This window comes from Pristiophorus japonicus, chromosome 11 (assembly GCF_044704955.1).
Source record: "Pristiophorus japonicus isolate sPriJap1 chromosome 11, sPriJap1.hap1, whole genome shotgun sequence".
In the NCBI taxonomy this organism is placed as follows: domain Eukaryota; kingdom Metazoa; phylum Chordata; class Chondrichthyes; family Pristiophoridae; genus Pristiophorus; species Pristiophorus japonicus.
In genome coordinates, this window is record NC_091987.1 from 152,164,933 (window position 1) to 152,184,662 (window position 19,730).

General features: G+C 47.8%; 1 protein-coding gene across 3 annotated transcripts in view; it reads right to left on the minus strand.

The window, feature by feature from the left end:
- Positions 1–19,730, minus strand: part of adprhl1 (ADP-ribosylhydrolase like 1) — a 201,623-nt gene that overhangs the window by 17,601 nt on the left and 164,292 nt on the right. For all 3 annotated transcript variants that reach the window (XR_011595910.1, XM_070894183.1, XM_070894182.1), the window contains exons 4-5: positions 18,492–18,632; positions 11,206–11,333 (exon numbers count right to left, since the gene is read on the minus strand). Coding sequence is in view for 2 of the 3 variants with exons in the window: in XM_070894183.1 (XP_070750284.1) it covers positions 11,206–11,333; positions 18,492–18,632 (269 nt within the window). In the remaining variant the exon portion in view is untranslated. The remainder of the gene's footprint in view (positions 1–11,205; positions 11,334–18,491; positions 18,633–19,730) is intronic.

Consider the following 19,730-nt stretch of genomic DNA (forward strand, 5'->3'; position numbering starts at 1 on the left):
GATTCTAAATTTTTATAATTTATTATTTTTTCAGTCCCTCCCCATAGCAACAAACACGTTATATTATGTTTGTTACAAGCTACTTCTCACACCAAACCATCCCACAGCACAGATACCAAACCCTAACCCTAACCCTAACCCACAGCACAGATCCCAATCCCTAACCCTAATCCTAACCCACAGCACAGATACCAAACACTAACCCTAACCCTAACCCACAGCACAGATACCAAACCCTAAATCTAACCCTAACCCACAGCACAGATAACAAACCCAAACCCAAACCATCCCAGAGCACAGATACCAAACCCAAACCAAACCATCCCAGGGCACAGATACCAAACCCAAACCATGCCAGAGCACAGAAATAAAACCCAAACCATCTCAGAGCACAGATACCAAACCTAACCATCTCAGAGCACAGATACCAAACCTAACCAAACCATCCCAGGGCACAGATACCAAACCCAAAGCATCCCAGGGCACAGATACCAAACCAAACCATCTCAGAGCACAGATACCAAACCTAACCATCTCAGAGCACAGATACCAAACCAAACCATCCCAGGGCACAGATACCAAACCCAAAGCATCCCAGGGCACAGATACCAAACCAAACCATCTCAGAGCACAGATACCAAACCCAAACCATCCCAGGGCACAGATACCAAACTTAACCAAACCTAACCATCCCAGAGCACAGATACCAAACCTAACCATCTCAGAGCACAGATACCAAACCCAAATCAAACCATCCCAGGGCACAGATACCAAACCTAACCAAACCTAACCATCCCAGAGCACAGATACCAAACCCAAACCATCCCAGAGCACTGATACCAAACCAAACCATCCCAGGGCACAGATACCAAACCTAACCAAACCATCCAAGAGGACAGATACCATACCAAACCATCCCAGGGCACAGATAACAAACCAAACCATCCAGGTCACAGATACCAAACCCAAACTATCCGAGGGCACAGTAACAAAACCTCACCAAATCAAACCTTCCCAGAGCACAGATACCAAACCCAAACATCCCAAGGCACAAATACCAAACCCAACCAAACCATCCCAGCCCAGAGCACAGATACCAAACCAAACCATCCCAAGGCACAGATACCAAACCCAAACCAAACCATCCCAGAGCACAGATACCAAACCCAAACCTTCCCAGGGCACAGATACCAAACCCAAACCATCCCAGGGCACAGATACCCAACCAAACCATCCCAGAGCACAGATACCAAACCCAAACCAAACCATCCCAGAGCACAGATACCAAACCCAAACCATCCCAGAGCACAGATACCAAACCCAAACCTTCCCAGGGCACAGATATCAAACCTAACCAAACCATCCCAGGACACAGATACCAAACCCAAACTAAACCATCCCAGAGCATAGATATCAAACCCAAACCATCCCAGAGCAAAGATACCAAACCCAAACCTTCCCAGGGCACAGATACCAAACCCAAACCTTCCCAGGGCACAGATACCAAACCTAACCAAACCATCCCAGAGCACAGATACCAAACCCAAACCCTAACCATCCCAGAGCACAGATACAAAACCCAAACCCTAACCATCCCAGAGCACAGATACAAAACCCAAACCCAAACCATCCCAGGGCACAGATACCAAACCTAACCAAACTATCCCAGGGCACAGATACCAAAACCCAAACCCAAACCATCCCAGGGCACAGATACCAAAACCAAACCCAAACCATCCCAGGGCACAGATACCAAACCAAACCATCCCAGAGCACAGATACCAAACCCAAACAGTTAGTATGCAGGTGCAGCAAGTAATCAGGAAGGCAAATGGAATATTGGCCTTTATTGCAAGGGGGATAGAGTATAAAAGCAGAGAAGACCTGCTACAACTGTATAGGGTATTGGTGAGGCCACACCTAGATTACTGTCCGCAGTTTTGGTCTCCGTATTTAAGGAAGGATATACTTGCATTGGAGGCTGTTCGGAGAAGGTTCACTAGTTTGATTCCGGAGAAGAGGGGGTTGACTTGTGAAGAAACGTTGAGTAGGGCCTATACACATTGGAGCTCAGAAGAATGAGAGGTGACCTTATTGAAACATAAGATAATGAGGGGGCCCAACAAGGTGGAAGCAGAGAGGATATTTCCACTTATAGGGGAAACTAAAACAAGCGGACATAGTCTTAGAAATCGGGGCCGCCCATTTAAAACTGAGATGAGAAGAAATTTCTTCTCTCAGAGGGTTGTAAATCTGTAGAATTCTCTGCCCAAGAGACCTGTGGAGGCTGGGTCATTGAATATATTTAAGGCGGAGATAGACAGATTTTTGAGCGATAAGGAAATAAAGGGTTATGGGGAGTGGGCAGGGAAGTGCAGCTGAGTCCATGATCAGATCAGCCATGAACATATTGAATGATGGAGCAGGTGCGAGAGGCCAAATGGCCTACTCCTGCTCCTATTTCTTATGTTCTTATGAGAGCAAACCCAAAACAAACCTTCCCAGGGCACAGATACCAAACCCAAACCAAACCATCCCAGGGCACAGATACCAAACCAAACCATCCCAGGGCACAGATACCAAACCCAAACTATCCCAGGGCACAGATACAAAACCTAACCAAACCAAACCATCCCAGAGCACAGATACCAAACCCAAACCATCCCAAGGCACAGATACCAACCCCAACCAAACCATACCAGCCCAGAGCATACATGACAAACCAAACCATCCCAGAGCACAGATACCAAACCCAAAGCAAACCATCCCAGGGCACAGATACCAAACCCAAAGCAAACCATACCAGGGCACAGATACCAAACCCAAAGCAAACCATCCCAGGGCACAGCTGCCAAACCCAAACTATCCCAGGGCACGGATACCAAACCCAAAGCAAACCATCCCAGGGCACAGATACCAAACCCAAAGCAAACCATCCCAGGGCACAGATACCAAACCCAAACCAAACCATCCCAGAGCACAGCTACCAAACCCAAACTATCCCAGGGCACAGATACCAAACCCAAAGCAAACCATCCCAGAGCACAGATACCAAACCCAAACCTTCCCAGGGCACAGATACCAAACCCAAAGCAAACCATCCCAGGACACAGATACCAAACCCAAACCATCCCAGAGCACAGATACCAAACCCAAACCAAACCATCCCAGAGCACAGATACCAAACCCAAACAATCCCAGAGCACAGATACCAAACCCAAACCATCCCAGGGCACAGATACCAAACCCAAACCTTCCCAGGGCACAGATACCAAACCCAAACAATCCCAGAGCACAGATACCAAACCCAAACCTTCCCAGGGCACAGATACCAAACCCAAACCATCCCAGGGCACAGATACCAAACCCAAAGCAAACCATCCCAGGACACAGATACCAAATCCAAACCATTCCAGAGCACAGATACCAAACCCAAACCTTCCCAGGGCACAGATACCAAACCCAAACAATCCCAGAGCACAGATACCAAACCTAAACCATCCCAGGGCACAAATACCAAACCCAAACCATCCCAGAGCACAGAACCAAACCCAAACCAAACCATCCCAGAGCACAGATACCAAACCCAAACAATCCCAGAGCACAGATACCAAACCCAAACAATCCCAGAGCACAGATACCAAACCCAAACCTTCCCAGGGCACAGATACCAAACCTAACCAAACCATCCCAGGGCACAGATACCAAACCCAAACTAAACCATCCCAGGGCACAGATACCAAACCCAAACTAAACCATCCCAGGGCACAGATACCAAACCCAAACTAAACCATCCCAGGGCACAGATACCAACCCCAAACTAAACCATCCCAGGGCACAGATACCAAACCCAAACTAAACCATCCCAGAGCACAGATACCAAACCCAAACCCAAACTATCCCAGGGCACAGATACCAAACCCAAAGCAAACCATCCCAGGACACAGATACCAAACCCAAACCATCCCAGAGCACAGATACCAAACCCAAACCAAACCATCCCAGAGCACAGATACCAAACCCAAACAATCCCAGAGCACAGATACCAAACCCAAACCTTCCCAGGGCACAGATACCAAACCCAAACCTTCCCAGGGCACAGATACCAAACCCAAACAATCCCAGAGCACAGATACCAAATCCAAACCATCCCAGGGCACAGATACCAAACCCAAACCATCCCAGAGCACAGATACCAAACCCAAACCAAACCATCCCAGAGCACAGATACCAAACCCAAACAATCCCAGAGCACAGATACCAAACCCAAACCTTCCCAGGGCACAGATACCAAACCTAACCAAACCATCCCAGGGCACAGATACCAAACCCAAACTAAACCATCACAGGGCACAGATACCAAACCCAAACTAAACCATCCCAGAGCACAGATACCAAACCCAAACCCAAACCATCCCAGGGCACAGATACAAAACCAAACCATCCCAGAGCACAGATACCAAACCCAAACAGTTAGTATGCAGGTGCAGCAAGTAATCAGGAAGGTAAATGGAATATTGGCCTTTATTGCAAGGTGGATAGAGTATAAAAGCAGAGAAGACCTGCTACAACTGTATAGGGTATTGGTGAGGCCACACCTAGAGTACTGTCCGCAGTTTTGGTCTCCGTATTTAAGGAAGGATATACTTGCATTGGAGGCTGCTCGGAGAAGGTTCACTCGTTTGATTCCGGAGAAGAGATGGTTGACTTATGAAGAAACGTTGAGTAGGTTGGGCCTAAACACATTGGAGCTTAGAAGAATGAGAGGTGATCTTATTGAAACATAAGATAATGAGGGGGCCCGACAAGGTGGAAGCAGAGAGGATATTTCCACTCATAGGGGAAACTAAAACAAGCGGACATAGTCTTAGAATAAGGGGCCGCCCATTTAAAACTGAGATGAGAAGAAATTTCTTCTCTCAGAGGGTTGTAAATCTGTGGAATTCTCTGCCCAAGAGACCTGTGGAGGCTGGGTCTTTGAATATATTTAAGGCGGAGATAGACAGATTTTTGAGCGATAAGGGAATAAAGGGTTATGCGGAGCGGGCAGGGAAGTGGAGCTGAGTCCATGATCAGATCAGCCATGAACTTATTGAATGGTGGAGCAGGCGCGAGAGGCCAAATGGCCTACTCCTGCTCCTATTTCTTATGTTCTTATGAGAACAAACCAAACCAAACCTTCCCAGGGCACAGATAACAAACCCAAACCAAACCATCCCAGGGCACAGATACCAAACCCAAACCATCCCAGAGCACAGATACCAAACCCAAACCAAACCATCCCAGAGCACAGATACCAAACCCAAACCAAACCATCCCAGAGCACAGATACCAAACCCAAACCAAACCATCCCAGGGCACAGATACCAAACCCAAACCATCCCAGAGCACAGGTATAAAACCCAAACCAAACCATCCCAGAGCACAGATACCAAACCCAAACCAAACCATCCCAGGGCACAGATACCAAACCCAAACCAAACCATCCCAGGGCACAGATACCAAACCCAAACTAAACCATCCCAGAGCACAGAAAACAAACCCAAACCAAACCATCCCAGGGCACAGATACCAAACCCAAACCAAACCATCCCAGGGCACAGATACCAAACCCAAATCAAACCATCCCAGGGCACAGATACCAAACCCAAACCAAACCATCCCAGGGCACAGATACCAAACCCAAACCAAACCATCCCAGGGCACAGATAACAAACCCAAACCAAACCATCCCAGGGCACAGATACCAAACCCAAACCATCCCAGAGCACAGATATAAAACCCAAACCCAACCATCCCAGGGCACAGATACCAAACCCAAACCAAACCATCCCAGAGCACAGAATCCAAACCCAAACCAAACCATCCCAGAGCACAGATACCAAACCCAAACCAAACCATCCCAGGGCACAGATACCAAACCCAAACCAAACCATCCCAGAGCACAGATACCAAACCCAAACCTTCCCAGGGCACAGATACCAAACCCAAACCTTCCCAGGGCACAGATACCAAACCCAAACAATCCCAGAGCACAGATACCAAATCCAAACCATCCCAGGGCACAGATACCAAACCCAAACCATCCCAGAGCACAGATACCAAACCCAAACCAAACCATCCCAGAGCACAGATACCAAACCCAAACAATCCCAGAGCACAGATACCAAACCCAAACCTTCCCAGGGCACAGATACCAAACCTAACCAAACCATCCCAGGGCACAGATACCAAACCCAAACTAAACCATCCCAGAGCACAGAAAACAAACCCAAACCAAACCATCCCAGGGCACAGATACCAAACCCAAACCAAACCATCCCAGGGCACAGATACCAAACCCAAACCAAACCATCCCAGGGCACAGATACCAAACCCAAACCAAACCATCCCAGGGCACAGATACCAAACCCAAACCAAACCATCCCAGGGCACAGATAACAAACCCAAACCAAACCATCCCAGGGCACAGATACCAAACCCAAACCATCCCAGAGCACAGATATAAAACCCAAACCCAACCATCCCAGGGCACAGATACCAAACCCAAACCAAACCATCCCAGAGCACAGAATCCAAACCCAAACCAAACCATCCCAGAGCACAGATACCAAACCCAAACCAAACCATCCCAGGGCACAGATACCAAACCCAAACCAAACCATCCCAGAGCACAGATACCAAACCCAAACCTTCCCAGGGCACAGATACCAAACCCAAACCTTCCCAGGGCACAGATACCAAACCCAAACAATCCCAGAGCACAGATACCAAATCCAAACCATCCCAGGGCACAGATACCAAACCCAAACCATCCCAGAGCACAGATACCAAACCCAAACCAAACCATCCCAGAGCACAGATACCAAACCCAAACAATCCCAGAGCACAGATACCAAACCCAAACCTTCCCAGGGCACAGATACCAAACCTAACCAAACCATCCCAGGGCACAGATACCAAACCCAAACTAAACCATCACAGGGCACAGATACCAAACCCAAACTAAACCATCCCAGAGCACAGATACCAAACCCAAACCCAAACCATCCCAGGGCACAGATACAAAACCAAACCATCCCAGAGCACAGATACCAAACCCAAACAGTTAGTATGCAGGTGCAGCAAGTAATCAGGAAGGCAAATGGAATATTGGCCTTTATTGCAAGGTGGATAGAGTATAAAAGCAGAGAAGACCTGCTACAACTGTATAGGGTATTGGTGAGGCCACACCTAGAGTACTGTCCGCAGTTTTGGTCTCCGTATTTAAGGAAGGATATACTTGCATTGGAGGCTGCTCGGAGAAGGTTCACTCGTTTGATTCCGGAGAAGAGATGGTTGACTTATGAAGAAACGTTGAGTAGGTTGGGCCTAAACACATTGGAGCTTAGAAGAATGAGAGGTGATCTTATTGAAACATAAGATAATGAGGGGGCCCGACAAGGTGGAAGCAGAGAGGATATTTCCACTCATAGGGGAAACTAAAACAAGCGGACATAGTCTTAGAATAAGGGGCCGCCCATTTAAAACTGAGATGAGAAGAAATTTCTTCTCTCAGAGGGTTGTAAATCTGTGGAATTCTCTGCCCAAGAGACCTGTGGAGGCTGGGTCTTTGAATATATTTAAGGCGGAGATAGACAGATTTTTGAGCGATAAGGGAATAAAGGGTTATGCGGAGCGGGCAGGGAAGTGGAGCTGAGTCCATGATCAGATCAGCCATGAACTTATTGAATGGTGGAGCAGGCGCGAGAGGCCAAATGGCCTACTCCTGCTCCTATTTCTTATGTTCTTATGAGAACAAACCAAACCAAACCTTCCCAGGGCACAGATAACAAACCCAAACCAAACCATCCCAGGGCACAGATACCAAACCCAAACCATCCCAGAGCACAGATACCAAACCCAAACCAAACCATCCCAGGGCACAGATACCAAACCCAAACCATCCCAGAGCACAGGTATAAAACCCAAACCAAACCATCCCAGAGCACAGATACCAAACCCAAACCAAACCATCCCAGGGCACAGATACCAAACCCAAACCAAACCATCCCAGGGCACAGATACCAAACCCAAACTAAACCATCCCAGAGCACAGAAAACAAACCCAAACCAAACCATCCCAGGGCACAGATACCAAACCCAAACCAAACCATCCCAGGGCACAGATACCAAACCCAAACCAAACCATCCCAGGGCACAGATACCAAACCCAAACCAAACCATCCCAGGGCACAGATACCAAACCCAAACCAAACCATCCCAGGGCACAGATAACAAACCCAAACCAAACCATCCCAGGGCACAGATACCAAACCCAAACCATCCCAGAGCACAGATATAAAACCCAAACCCAACCATCCCAGGGCACAGATACCAAACCCAAACCAAACCATCCCAGAGCACAGAATCCAAACCCAAACCAAACCATCCCAGAGCACAGATACCAAACCCAAACCAAACCATCCCAGGGCACAGATACCAAACCCAAACCAAACCATCCCAGAGCACAGATACCAAACCCAAACCTTCCCAGGGCACAGATACCAAACCCAAACCTTCCCAGGGCACAGATACCAAACCCAAACAATCCCAGAGCACAGATACCAAATCCAAACCATCCCAGGGCACAGATACCAAACCCAAACCATCCCAGAGCACAGATACCAAACCCAAACCAAACCATCCCAGAGCACAGATACCAAACCCAAACAATCCCAGAGCACAGATACCAAACCCAAACCTTCCCAGGGCACAGATACCAAACCTAACCAAACCATCCCAGGGCACAGATACCAAACCCAAACTAAACCATCCCAGAGCACAGAAAACAAACCCAAACCAAACCATCCCAGGGCACAGATACCAAACCCAAACCAAACCATCCCAGGGCACAGATACCAAACCCAAACCAAACCATCCCAGGGCACAGATACCAAACCCAAACCAAACCATCCCAGGGCACAGATACCAAACCCAAACCAAACCATCCCAGGGCACAGATAACAAACCCAAACCAAACCATCCCAGGGCACAGATACCAAACCCAAACTAAACCATCACAGGGCACAGATACCAAACCCAAACTAAACCATCCCAGAGCACAGATACCAAACCCAAACCCAAACCATCCCAGGGCACAGATACAAAACCAAACCATCCCAGAGCACAGATACCAAACCCAAACAGTTAGTATGCAGGTGCAGCAAGTAATCAGGAAGGCAAATGGAATATTGGCCTTTATTGCAAGGTGGATAGAGTATAAAAGCAGAGAAGACCTGCTACAACTGTATAGGGTATTGGTGAGGCCACACCTAGAGTACTGTCCGCAGTTTTGGTCTCCGTATTTAAGGAAGGATATACTTGCATTGGAGGCTGCTCGGAGAAGGTTCACTCGTTTGATTCCGGAGAAGAGAGGGTTGACTTATGAAGAAACGTTGAGTAGGTTGAGTAACACATTGGAGCTTAGAAGAATGAGAGGTGATCTTATTGAAACATAAGATAATGAGGGGGCCCGACAAGGTGGAAGCAGAGAGGATATTTCCACTCATAGGGGAAACTAAAACAAGCGGACATAGTCTTAGAATAAGGGGCCGCCCATTTAAAACTGAGATGAGAAGAAATTTCTTCTCTCAGAGGGTTGTAAATCTGTGGAATTCTCTGCCCAAGAGACCTGTGGAGGCTGGGTCTTTGAATATATTTAAGGCGGAGATAGACAGATTTTTGAGCGATAAGGGAATAAAGGGTTATGCGGAGCGGGCAGGGAAGTGGAGCTGAGTCCATGATCAGATCAGCCATGAACTTATTGAATGGTGGAGCAGGCGCGAGAGGCCAAATGGCCTACTCCTGCTCCTATTTCTTATGTTCTTATGAGAACAAACCAAACCAAACCTTCCCAGGGCACAGATAACAAACCCAAACCAAACCATCCCAGGGCACAGATACCAAACCCAAACTATCCCAGAGCACAGATACCAAACCCAAACCAAACCATCCCAGAGCACAGATACCAAACCCAAACCAAACCATCCCAGAGCACAGATACCAAACCCAAACCAAACCATCCCAGGGCACAGATACCAAACCCAAACCATCCCAGAGCACAGGTATAAAACCCAAACCAAACCATCCCAGAGCACAGATACCAAACCCAAACCAAACCATCCCAGGGCACAGATACCAAACCCAAACCAAACCATCCCAGGGCACAGATACCAAACCCAAACTAAACCATCCCAGAGCACAGAAAACAAACCCAAACCAAACCATCCCAGGGCACAGATACCAAACCCAAACCAAACCATCCCAGGGCACAGATACCAAACCCAAACCAAACCATCCCAGGGCACAGATACCAAACCCAAACCAAACCATCCCAGGGCACAGATACCAAACCCAAACCAAACCATCCCAGGGCACAGATAACAAACCCAAACCAAACCATCCCAGGGCACAGATACCAAACCCAAACCATCCCAGAGCACAGATATAAAACCCAAACCCAACCATCCCAGGGCACAGATACCAAACCCAAACCAAACCATCCCAGAGCACAGAATCCAAACCCAAACCAAACCATCCCAGAGCACAGATACCAAACCCAAACCAAACCATCCCAGGGCACAGATACCAAACCAAACCAAACCATCCCAGGGCACAGATACCAAACCCAAACCAAATCATCCCAGGGCACAGATACCAAACCCAAACCAAACCATCCCAGAGCACAGATTCCAAACTAAACCCCAGCCTAACTAGTGCCATACTGGTTAAATTCCTACATGTACAGATGTACCAATTGATTACGTAACGAGAGTGGGGTACGCAACATTTTGTTGACTGGATCACTGCCGCTTGCCATATAGAGACCTTTCCACCAACATGTTTTAACTTTTTTGGAGCTTCTTGTTAACACTGTGTCATTGGTGTAATACCCCTTCGATCCCTGGTCCCCCATAATGCAGGACGAACCAACTGGAGCGGCCATCTCCAGTGGTCCTCCGCACCCGGTACACAGCCAGTCAGAGTGTGCACTGACAGGCATGCTCCCAATTATCCAATGGCGGGATCACGCCCACGGTTTCCCACGATGCCCTGCTGGTGGGTAGACCTGCCCCCAGTGAGCAAACATACATTTGAAATCAACCTCGCCGAGTTTCAAAATTGAACAAGTTTAACCCAGGATTTTGAATTGTCTGCACCGACCTGATCTCTTTTCTCCGCGTCATAGTTCTTGGGGAATGTCGGTGTGTTCTGCCCCTCCTGTGCAATCCCTCTTTCTTCCAAATACGACTGCCATTTAGTTTCAAAATAAAACCAGTTTTCTTGGTACTCTGAGGAAAAAATGCATCTTAATGAGTCTATTCTTAAAAATAATCTGAGGAATTCTCTGCCTTAGAACATAAGAACATAAGAAATAAGAGCAGGAATTGGCCATTCGGCACCTCGAGCCTGCTCCGCCATTCAAGAAGATCATGGCTGATCTGATCATGGACTCAGCTCCACTTCCCTGCCTGCTCCCCATAACCCTTAACTCCCTTATCGCTCAAAAATCTGTCTATCTCCATCTTAAATATATTCAATGACTGAGCTTCCACAGCTTTGTGTAGAGAATTCCAAAGATACACGACCCTCTGAGAGAAGAAATTCCTCCTCATCTCCGTTTTAAATGGGCGACCCCTTATTCTGAAATTATGCCCCCTAGTTCTAGATTCCCCCACGAGGGGAAACATCCTCTCTGCATCTACCTTGTCCAGCCCCCTCAGAATCGTATATGTTTCAATAAGATCACTTCTCATTCTTCTTAACTCCAATGAGTATAAGCCCAACCTGCTCAACCTTTCTTCAAAAGACAACCCTGTTAAGTATGGAAGAACTCCACAAGACTGAGTACTGTGAGCTAAAACTGATGTGACTTTAGTCTCTTTAATACAACTCCAGAGTGCCTAAGCAGCCTGGCAGACAACCTTTTATACTCCCTTGCACGAGATATGCAGGTGACCCTTGGGCCTCCAACAGTTGTGCCCTCTGGTGGCAAGTCTTACACAGTTACAATGTTTACATACATAACATCACTCCCCCCAAAGTCTTTGATACAAATTATTTACAAGTTGCGACAATCCGGGGCCCTACGCTCCCTTGTTGATTGTCTGAGTTCCAACTCTGGCATGGGTGAGTTGATCGGACCATTGCTGCACTGCGGCGCGGCTGGTCTGACAGGACTGTTGGGAATGGTGGGTTCATCCTCTTGATTGACAGCGAGGTCGATTGCTGGTTAGGTGTGTGTTGGTGGATCGAAGGTGGTGATGTCCTCTTCAGGTTGTTCCTGCTTGTCGGTGAACCGCAGTTTGGTCTGATCCAAATGCTTTCTGCATGTTTGTCCATTTAATAGTTTGACTATAAACACTCTATTCCCCTCCTTGGCCAAGACAGTGCCAGCGACTCAGTTAGGACCATGACCATAATTAAGGACAAACACAGGGTCGTTAACATCAATGTCACGCGATACAGCCACGCGATCGTGGTACATGTTTTGCCAGTGACGCCGGGTTTTCACATGATCATTTAGATCCGGGTGGACTAGGGAGAGCCTGGTTTTGACTGCTCTCTTCATTAACAATTCTGCAGAGGGGACCCCAGTGAACAAGTGGGGTCGCGTCCGGTAACTGAACAGAACCCGAGATAAGCGGGTCTGCAAGGAACCTTCCGTCATGCGTTTCAAGCTCTGCTTGATAGTTTGGACTACCCGTTCCACTTGACCGTTGGATGCGGGGGGCTTAAATGGGGCAGACCTGACATGCTTAATCTCTTTGCGGGTCATAAACTCGTTGAATTCCGAGCTGATGAAACATGGTCAATTGTCACTGACAAGGACGTCGGGCAAGCCATGGGTGGCGAACATAGCCCGGACGCATTCAATGGTGGTAGTGGACGTGCTGGATGACATGATTATGCATTCAATCCATTTAGAGTAAACGTCTACTACAACTAAAAACATCTTTCCGAGAAAGGGGCTAGCAAAATCTACGTGGATCCTGGACCACAGTTTGGAGGGCCATGACCACAGACACAATGGAGCCTCCCTTGGCGCATTGCTCAATTGTGAGCATGTGTTGCACTGGTGTACGCATGACTCTAAGTCCGAGTCAATGCCAGGCCACCAAACATGCAACCTGCCTCTAGCCTTCATCATGTCTATGCCTGGATGGATATTGTGTAGGTTGCGTATTAACGTTTCCATGCCTTTTTTTGGCAAAACCACGCAAGTACCCCATAAGAGACAATCCGACTGGATGGACATTTCATCTTTGCGTCAGTGAAACGGCTTAATTTCATCTTGCATTTCCCCGGGAACGGCCGACCAGCTCCCATTAAGGATGTAACTTTTTACAAGTGATAGCACAGGATCCTGGCTGGTCCAGGTCCTGATCTGGCGAGCAGTGATGGGTGACCCCTCACTCTCAAAAGCATCCATGACCAGAAACAAGTCTGCGGGCTGCGCCATTTACACCCTGGTAATGGGCAATGGTAGCTGATTGAGGGTATCAGCACAGTTCTCCGTGCCTGATCTGTGGCGGATAACATAGTCATAGGCGGATAATGTTAGTGCCCATCTTTGGATGCGGGACGAAGCATTGGTGTTTATACCTTTGCTTTCTGAAAACAGTGAAATGAGCGGTTTGTGGTCGGTTTCAAGCTCAAACTGAAGTCCAAATAGGTATTGGTGCATTTTCTTAACCCCATATACACATGCTAACGCCTCTTTCTCGACCATACTGTAGGCTCTTTCAGCCTTAGACAGACTCCTAAACACATATGCAACCAGTTGAAGTTTACCCGATACATTGGTTTGCTGTAACACACAGCTAACCCCGTACGAAGATGCATCACAAGCTAGCACTAATCATTTACACGGGTCATACAGTACAAGTAACTTGTTAGAACAAAATAGGTTTATGGCCTTCTCAAAGGCTGTCTCGTGAGATTGACCCCAAACCCAGTCGTCACCCTTACGTAGCAACATGTGCAACGGTTCCAGCAAAGTGCTTAACCCGGGTAGAAAGTTACCAAAATAGTTGAGGAGCCCCAGGAACGAATGCAGCTCCATCACATTCTGTGGTCTGGGTGCATTCTTGATGGCCTCTGTCTTTGAATCCGTGCGTCTGATGCCATCTACAGCAATCTTTCTCCCCAAAAATTCGACCTCTGGCACCAGGAAAATACACTTGGAGCATTTCAGCCTGAGTCCCACTCTGTCTAGTCCACTTAGAATCTCTTCCAGGTGTGCAGGTGTTCGGTGGTGTCACGACTGGTGATCAGGATGCCGTCTTGAAAACAACGGTGCGCAGAACCGATTTCAACAGACTCTCCATGTTCCTCTGGCAGCAGCCGAGCGAATCCCAAAAGGGCACCTGTGGTATATAAACAGCCCTTTGTGTGTGTTGATGCACGTCAATCTTTTCGAAGATTCAGCCACTCCTGTGTCATGTAGGTGGAGGAGAGGTCCAACTTGATGAATGACTTCCCCCCTGCTAACGTTGCGAACGTTATCCACCTTGGGTAGCGGGTACTGGTCCTGTAGTGAGACTCGGTTAGTCGTTACCTTGCAGTCTCCACAGATTCTGACCATGCCATCGCTTTTCAACACTGGAACAATTGGACTGTCCCACTCGTTGAACTTGACTGGCGATATGATTCCTTCGCATTGGAGTCTGTCCAGTTCGATCTCAACTTTCTCCCTCATCATATATGGAACCACTCAAGCCTTGTGATGAACGGGCCGTGCATTGGGGACTAGATGGATCTGCACCTTGGCACCTGTGAAGTTGCCGATGCCTGGTTTAAATAGCGAGGAAAATTTGCTCCCCACTTGGGCGCACGAGGCATCATCCACTGAAGATAATGCTTTGATGTCGTCCCAGTTCCATCGAATCTTTCCCAGCCAGCTTCTACCAAATAGCATTGGGCCATTGCCTGATACAATCCACAGTGATAAATCATGCACAGCTCCATCGTACAATACCTTAACTGTCGCACTGCCAATGACTGGTATGAGCTCTTTTGTGTAGGTGCGCAGCTTTGTCTGAATCGGGCTTAGTTTGGGCCTTTGTGCCTTGTTGCCCCACAGTTTCTCAAAAGCCTTCTGGCTCATAATTGACTGACTCGCCCCCGTGTCCAACTCCATTGATACCGGAATACCGTTCAATTTGACTTTTAGCATGATAGGAGGGCTCTTGGTGGTGAAGGGGTGTACCACATACACTGCTTCCTCGAGTTGAATTGCCTCTCATGTTTGTTCTGCGTGATCCACGCTGGATCGATCATCCTCTGCCAACTCTGCCACGTGGTGAGTCGCAGCGCCCTTGCACATTCGCTGGAGGTACCCCATTGTTTTGCAGCCTTTGCACACGTAGTGCTTGAATCGACATTGATGGGCTCGATGATTACCTCCGCAGCGCCAACATAGTGCTTATGGATTTGCATTCACGCCTGATGGCAGACTCTGAGTCATCCCAGGTCTTGCAGCTGCAGACATGTAGGCCCTGCCTTATGCAGTTCTGCCTGCTAGCGACATTATTTTATGCACAGTACTTGCCAGTGAGCTTCGATGCTGGGAAGATATCTGTCTGGTATTATCGCTCGTGGATACGAATGCCTGGGCTATTGCGATGGCCTTGCTCAGGTCTAGAGATTCAGCAGACAGCAGCTTGCGAAGAATGACCTCGTGGCCGAGGCCAAGCACAAAAATGTCCCGGAGCATTTCCAGCAAATTCGCAAGTTCCCGCAAGGCGTCTCAGGTTGGCGACATAACTCGACACACGGTGGTGCGTGTAGGAGCGATACCTGGCCATTGAGATGCTCTCCTTCGGCTTTAGATGGTTCCGAACCAGTGTACACAACTGTATATGTCTTCTCCGCTGGTTTCTCTGGTGCCAGCAGATTCTTGATGAGGCCGTATATTGTGGACCCACACACGGTGAGGAGAATTGTCCTGCGCTTGATCGCTTTATCATCCCCATCCAGCTCGTTGGTCACGAAGTACAGGTCAAGACGCTCAACGAAGGCTTCCCAATCATCACCCTCTACAAATCTCTCTAAAATACCAACGACAGCCATGACCATGTGAAAGTTCGGAATCTGTTATTGTTAAGTATGGAAGAACTCCACAAGACTGAGTACTATGAGCTAAAACTGATGTGACCTTCGTCTCTTTAATACAACTCCAGAATGCCTAAGCAGCATGGCAGACAACCTTTTATACTCCCTTGCACGAGGTGTGCAGGTGACCCTTGGGCCTCCAAAAGTTGTGCCCTCTGGTGGCAAATCTTACACAGTTACAATGTTTACATACATAACAAACCCCTTCATCTCCGGAATCAACCTCGTGAAACTTCTCTGAACTGCCTCCAATGTAATTATATAATTCCTTAAATAAGGAGACCAAAACTGTATGCAGAACTCCAGGTGTGGTCTCACCAACAGTTGTAAAAAGACTTCCCCACTTTTATACTCCATCCCCCTTTCAATAAACTGTTAAACAAAAAGAATGATTTATCTTACCATGTTTATTTTATGGATTGCTCCCCTACTGTAGCTGGGGCTCAATCGTGGGCATCCCCTGCTGAGGCTGTGCATCTGTCTTTGGCTTCTCCCACTGAGAGCTGGGGTCGGTGATATATCCTAGGCCTCCCACTGCTCAATGGCGAACTGTTACAACATCCACCAGAGCAGTCTTCACTTTTTACTCTTCCCTTTTGGCAAACTTTCAGCAGCTGCCCCCAGCGTCACGAATGGTGGGTGCAAACTGGCCCTGGTCCACCCCGGTGCATTGCACTGGAACGGTAAGAGTCTGTGCCACCATCATTGTACCACCCAGAGTGGTAGCTTGTGCACCGCTCCATCGGAGGAGACCTTTACAGTAGCACTGCCGATGACAAGAATCAGTTCCTTTGTGGACGTTCTCAGTTTAGTGCGAATGGGGGTCAGGACTGGCCTTGAGGCTTTGCTGCACGACAATTTATTGAAAGTCTTTTTGCTCATAATGGACTGGCTCGCACCCGTGTCTAGCTCCATTGACACCGGGAGCCCATTTAATTCAACCTTCAGCATTATCGGGGGACACTTTGTGGTAAATGTGTGCACCCCATATACCTCTACCTCCACGGTCTGAGGCTCTGGTTCATCGTGATCCATCGTGGATCTGTCCTCCTCTGAAACATGGTGGTTTGCAGGATTAGCAGGATTTGCAGCTCGCCTGCACATATGTTGGAGGTGTCCCATTGTTCCGCAGCCCTTGCAAACGTACCCTTTGAAGCGGCATGAATGGAAACGATGATCACCCCCACAGCATCAATAAGGTGTTAATGGCTTTGCATTCACCACCCTTGAGAGTGGACTCTGAGACATCTGTGTACATGCAGCTGCAGGCATGTGGGGCTTGTCCTGTCCATTGCAATTTGAAAACAACATCACTTTGTTCACAGTACTTGTAGCAGCACTTGTGTGCTGAAAGATTTGCTTAGTATTGTCACTGGTAGCAATGGCTTTACTCAAGGTTGGGGTCTCTACAGTCTTCATGTCCAATGCCAAGTATGAAGAAGTCCCTGAGCATATGCTCCAAATGTCCTTCAAATTCGCAATGTCCTGCAAGGTGTCTCAGCTCGGCGACATAGCTCGCTACTTCCTGGCTTTCTGACCTTTTGTAGATGTAGAACTGGTACCTCGCCATCAGAACGCTTTCCTTCGGGTTCACATGCTCTCGTACCAGTGTGCACAAATCGTCGTATGATTTCTCTGTGGGTTTCGCTGGAGCAATCAGGTTTTTCATCAGGCCATACGTTGGTGCCCCGCAGATGGTGAGAAGAATCGCCCTTCGTTTGGCAGTGTTCGCTTCTTCTTCCAGCTCGTTGGCCACGAAGTATTGGTCAAGTCGCTCCACGAAGGTTTCCCAATCATCTCCCTCCGAAAATGTCTCCATAATGCCCATTGTTCTCTGCATCATTGGGTTCGTCATCTGTATCTCGTTGCCAGTTGTTATGTATGAATAAAGGGTCTGACTAGATACTGTGAGCTCAAAGTAAAGTGTGACCGTAGTCTTTTATTGCAGGTCTCCAGAGTGCCTCTCCAGCCTGTGAGGCCTCCTTAAGCACCAGAGGATGAGCCCTCTGGTGACTACACAAGGTATATACATATGTAACAGTTCGCTGTGAATCTTTGTCTGATTAAGCTTTTTTGAATGGCCTTGGGGCGCTGTCCTATGTTACAGGGGCTATATAAATGCAATTTGTTGTGGAGAACATGGTCAGAACTGAGGGACAGTCTGCACATTATATTCACATCCTGGCAGCTCACCTCAAAACCCACATGCAAGAACCAAAGGCCAATTTGTAGAATTCAGGGAATCAGTCCCACACAAACAGATCTTAAATTTAGACATGCTTGGTGCTGGGAGTTTCTGTTATTTCCCCCCTCCCCCGCAGTCCCCCACTTACCCGACATGTGGCGAATGGTCTTCCTGCAGTAGGCCTCGGCCACACCAACAACCTTCAACATCTCCCTTCCCCACTCCACCATCGGCTTGCGCTGGACAGCGTAGGACGCGAACAGCGCCGTGCACAATGATCCCAGGAAACCTGCCACCAATAGAGAGAGAAAACACTGGAATGCACTACCTGAAAGGGTGGCGGAAACAGATTCGATAGTAACGCACCAAAGGGAATTGGATATATACAGTACGTACAAAGGACAAAAAATCACTGATTAGCATTCGCTGGAGCATTATGTCCAATCCTCAGCAGCACGCTATGGAAAGGATGTCAAGGCCTTGGAGAGGGTGTGGAGATTTACCAGAAGGGTCCCAGGACTGAGGACCTTCAGTTATGTGGAGAGACTGGAGAAGCCTTGTTCTCCCTGGAGCAGAGAAGGTTAAGGGGAGATTTACATATAATATACATAGGATTTACATAGGATAGACAGCCATTCGGCCCAACCAATCCATGCCAGCGTTTATGCTCCACTCGAGCCTCCTGTCTTTCCTCATCTAACTCTATCAGCATAACCCTCTATTCCCTTCTCCCTCATGTGTTTATCTAGCCTCCCCTTAAATACATCGATACTATTCGCCACAACCACTCCCTGTGGCAACGAGTTCCACATTCTCACCAATCTCTGGGTAAAGAAGTTTCTTCTGAATTCCCGATTGGATTTCTTGGTGACTATCTTATATTGATGGCCTCTAGTTTTTCTCTTCACCATAAGTAAACACTCTGTGTCTTCTTTATCAAAACCTTTCATAATTTTAAAGATATCTATTAGGTCACCTCTCAGCCTTCTTTTCTCATTCTTGTAAATCTTCTCTGCCCCCTCCCCAGTGTCTCTATATCCTTTTTATAATATGGTGACCAGAATTGTACACAGTGTGATCTGACCAAGGTTCGATACAGGTTTAGCTTATCTTCTCTACTTTTCAATTCTATTCCTCTACAAATAAACTCAGTGTTTGGTTTGCTTTTTTATGGCCTTATTAACCTGCGTCGCTATCTTTAGTGATTTGAATATTTGTACTCAAATCCCTTTGCTTTTGACCACATATCTGCAGCACAACTAAAACCGCCTATTTCCACCTCCGTAACATTGCCCGTCTCCCCCCTTGCCTCAACTCATCCGCTGCTGAAACCCTCATCCATGCCTTTGTTACCTCTAGACTTGACTATTCCAACACACTCCTGGCC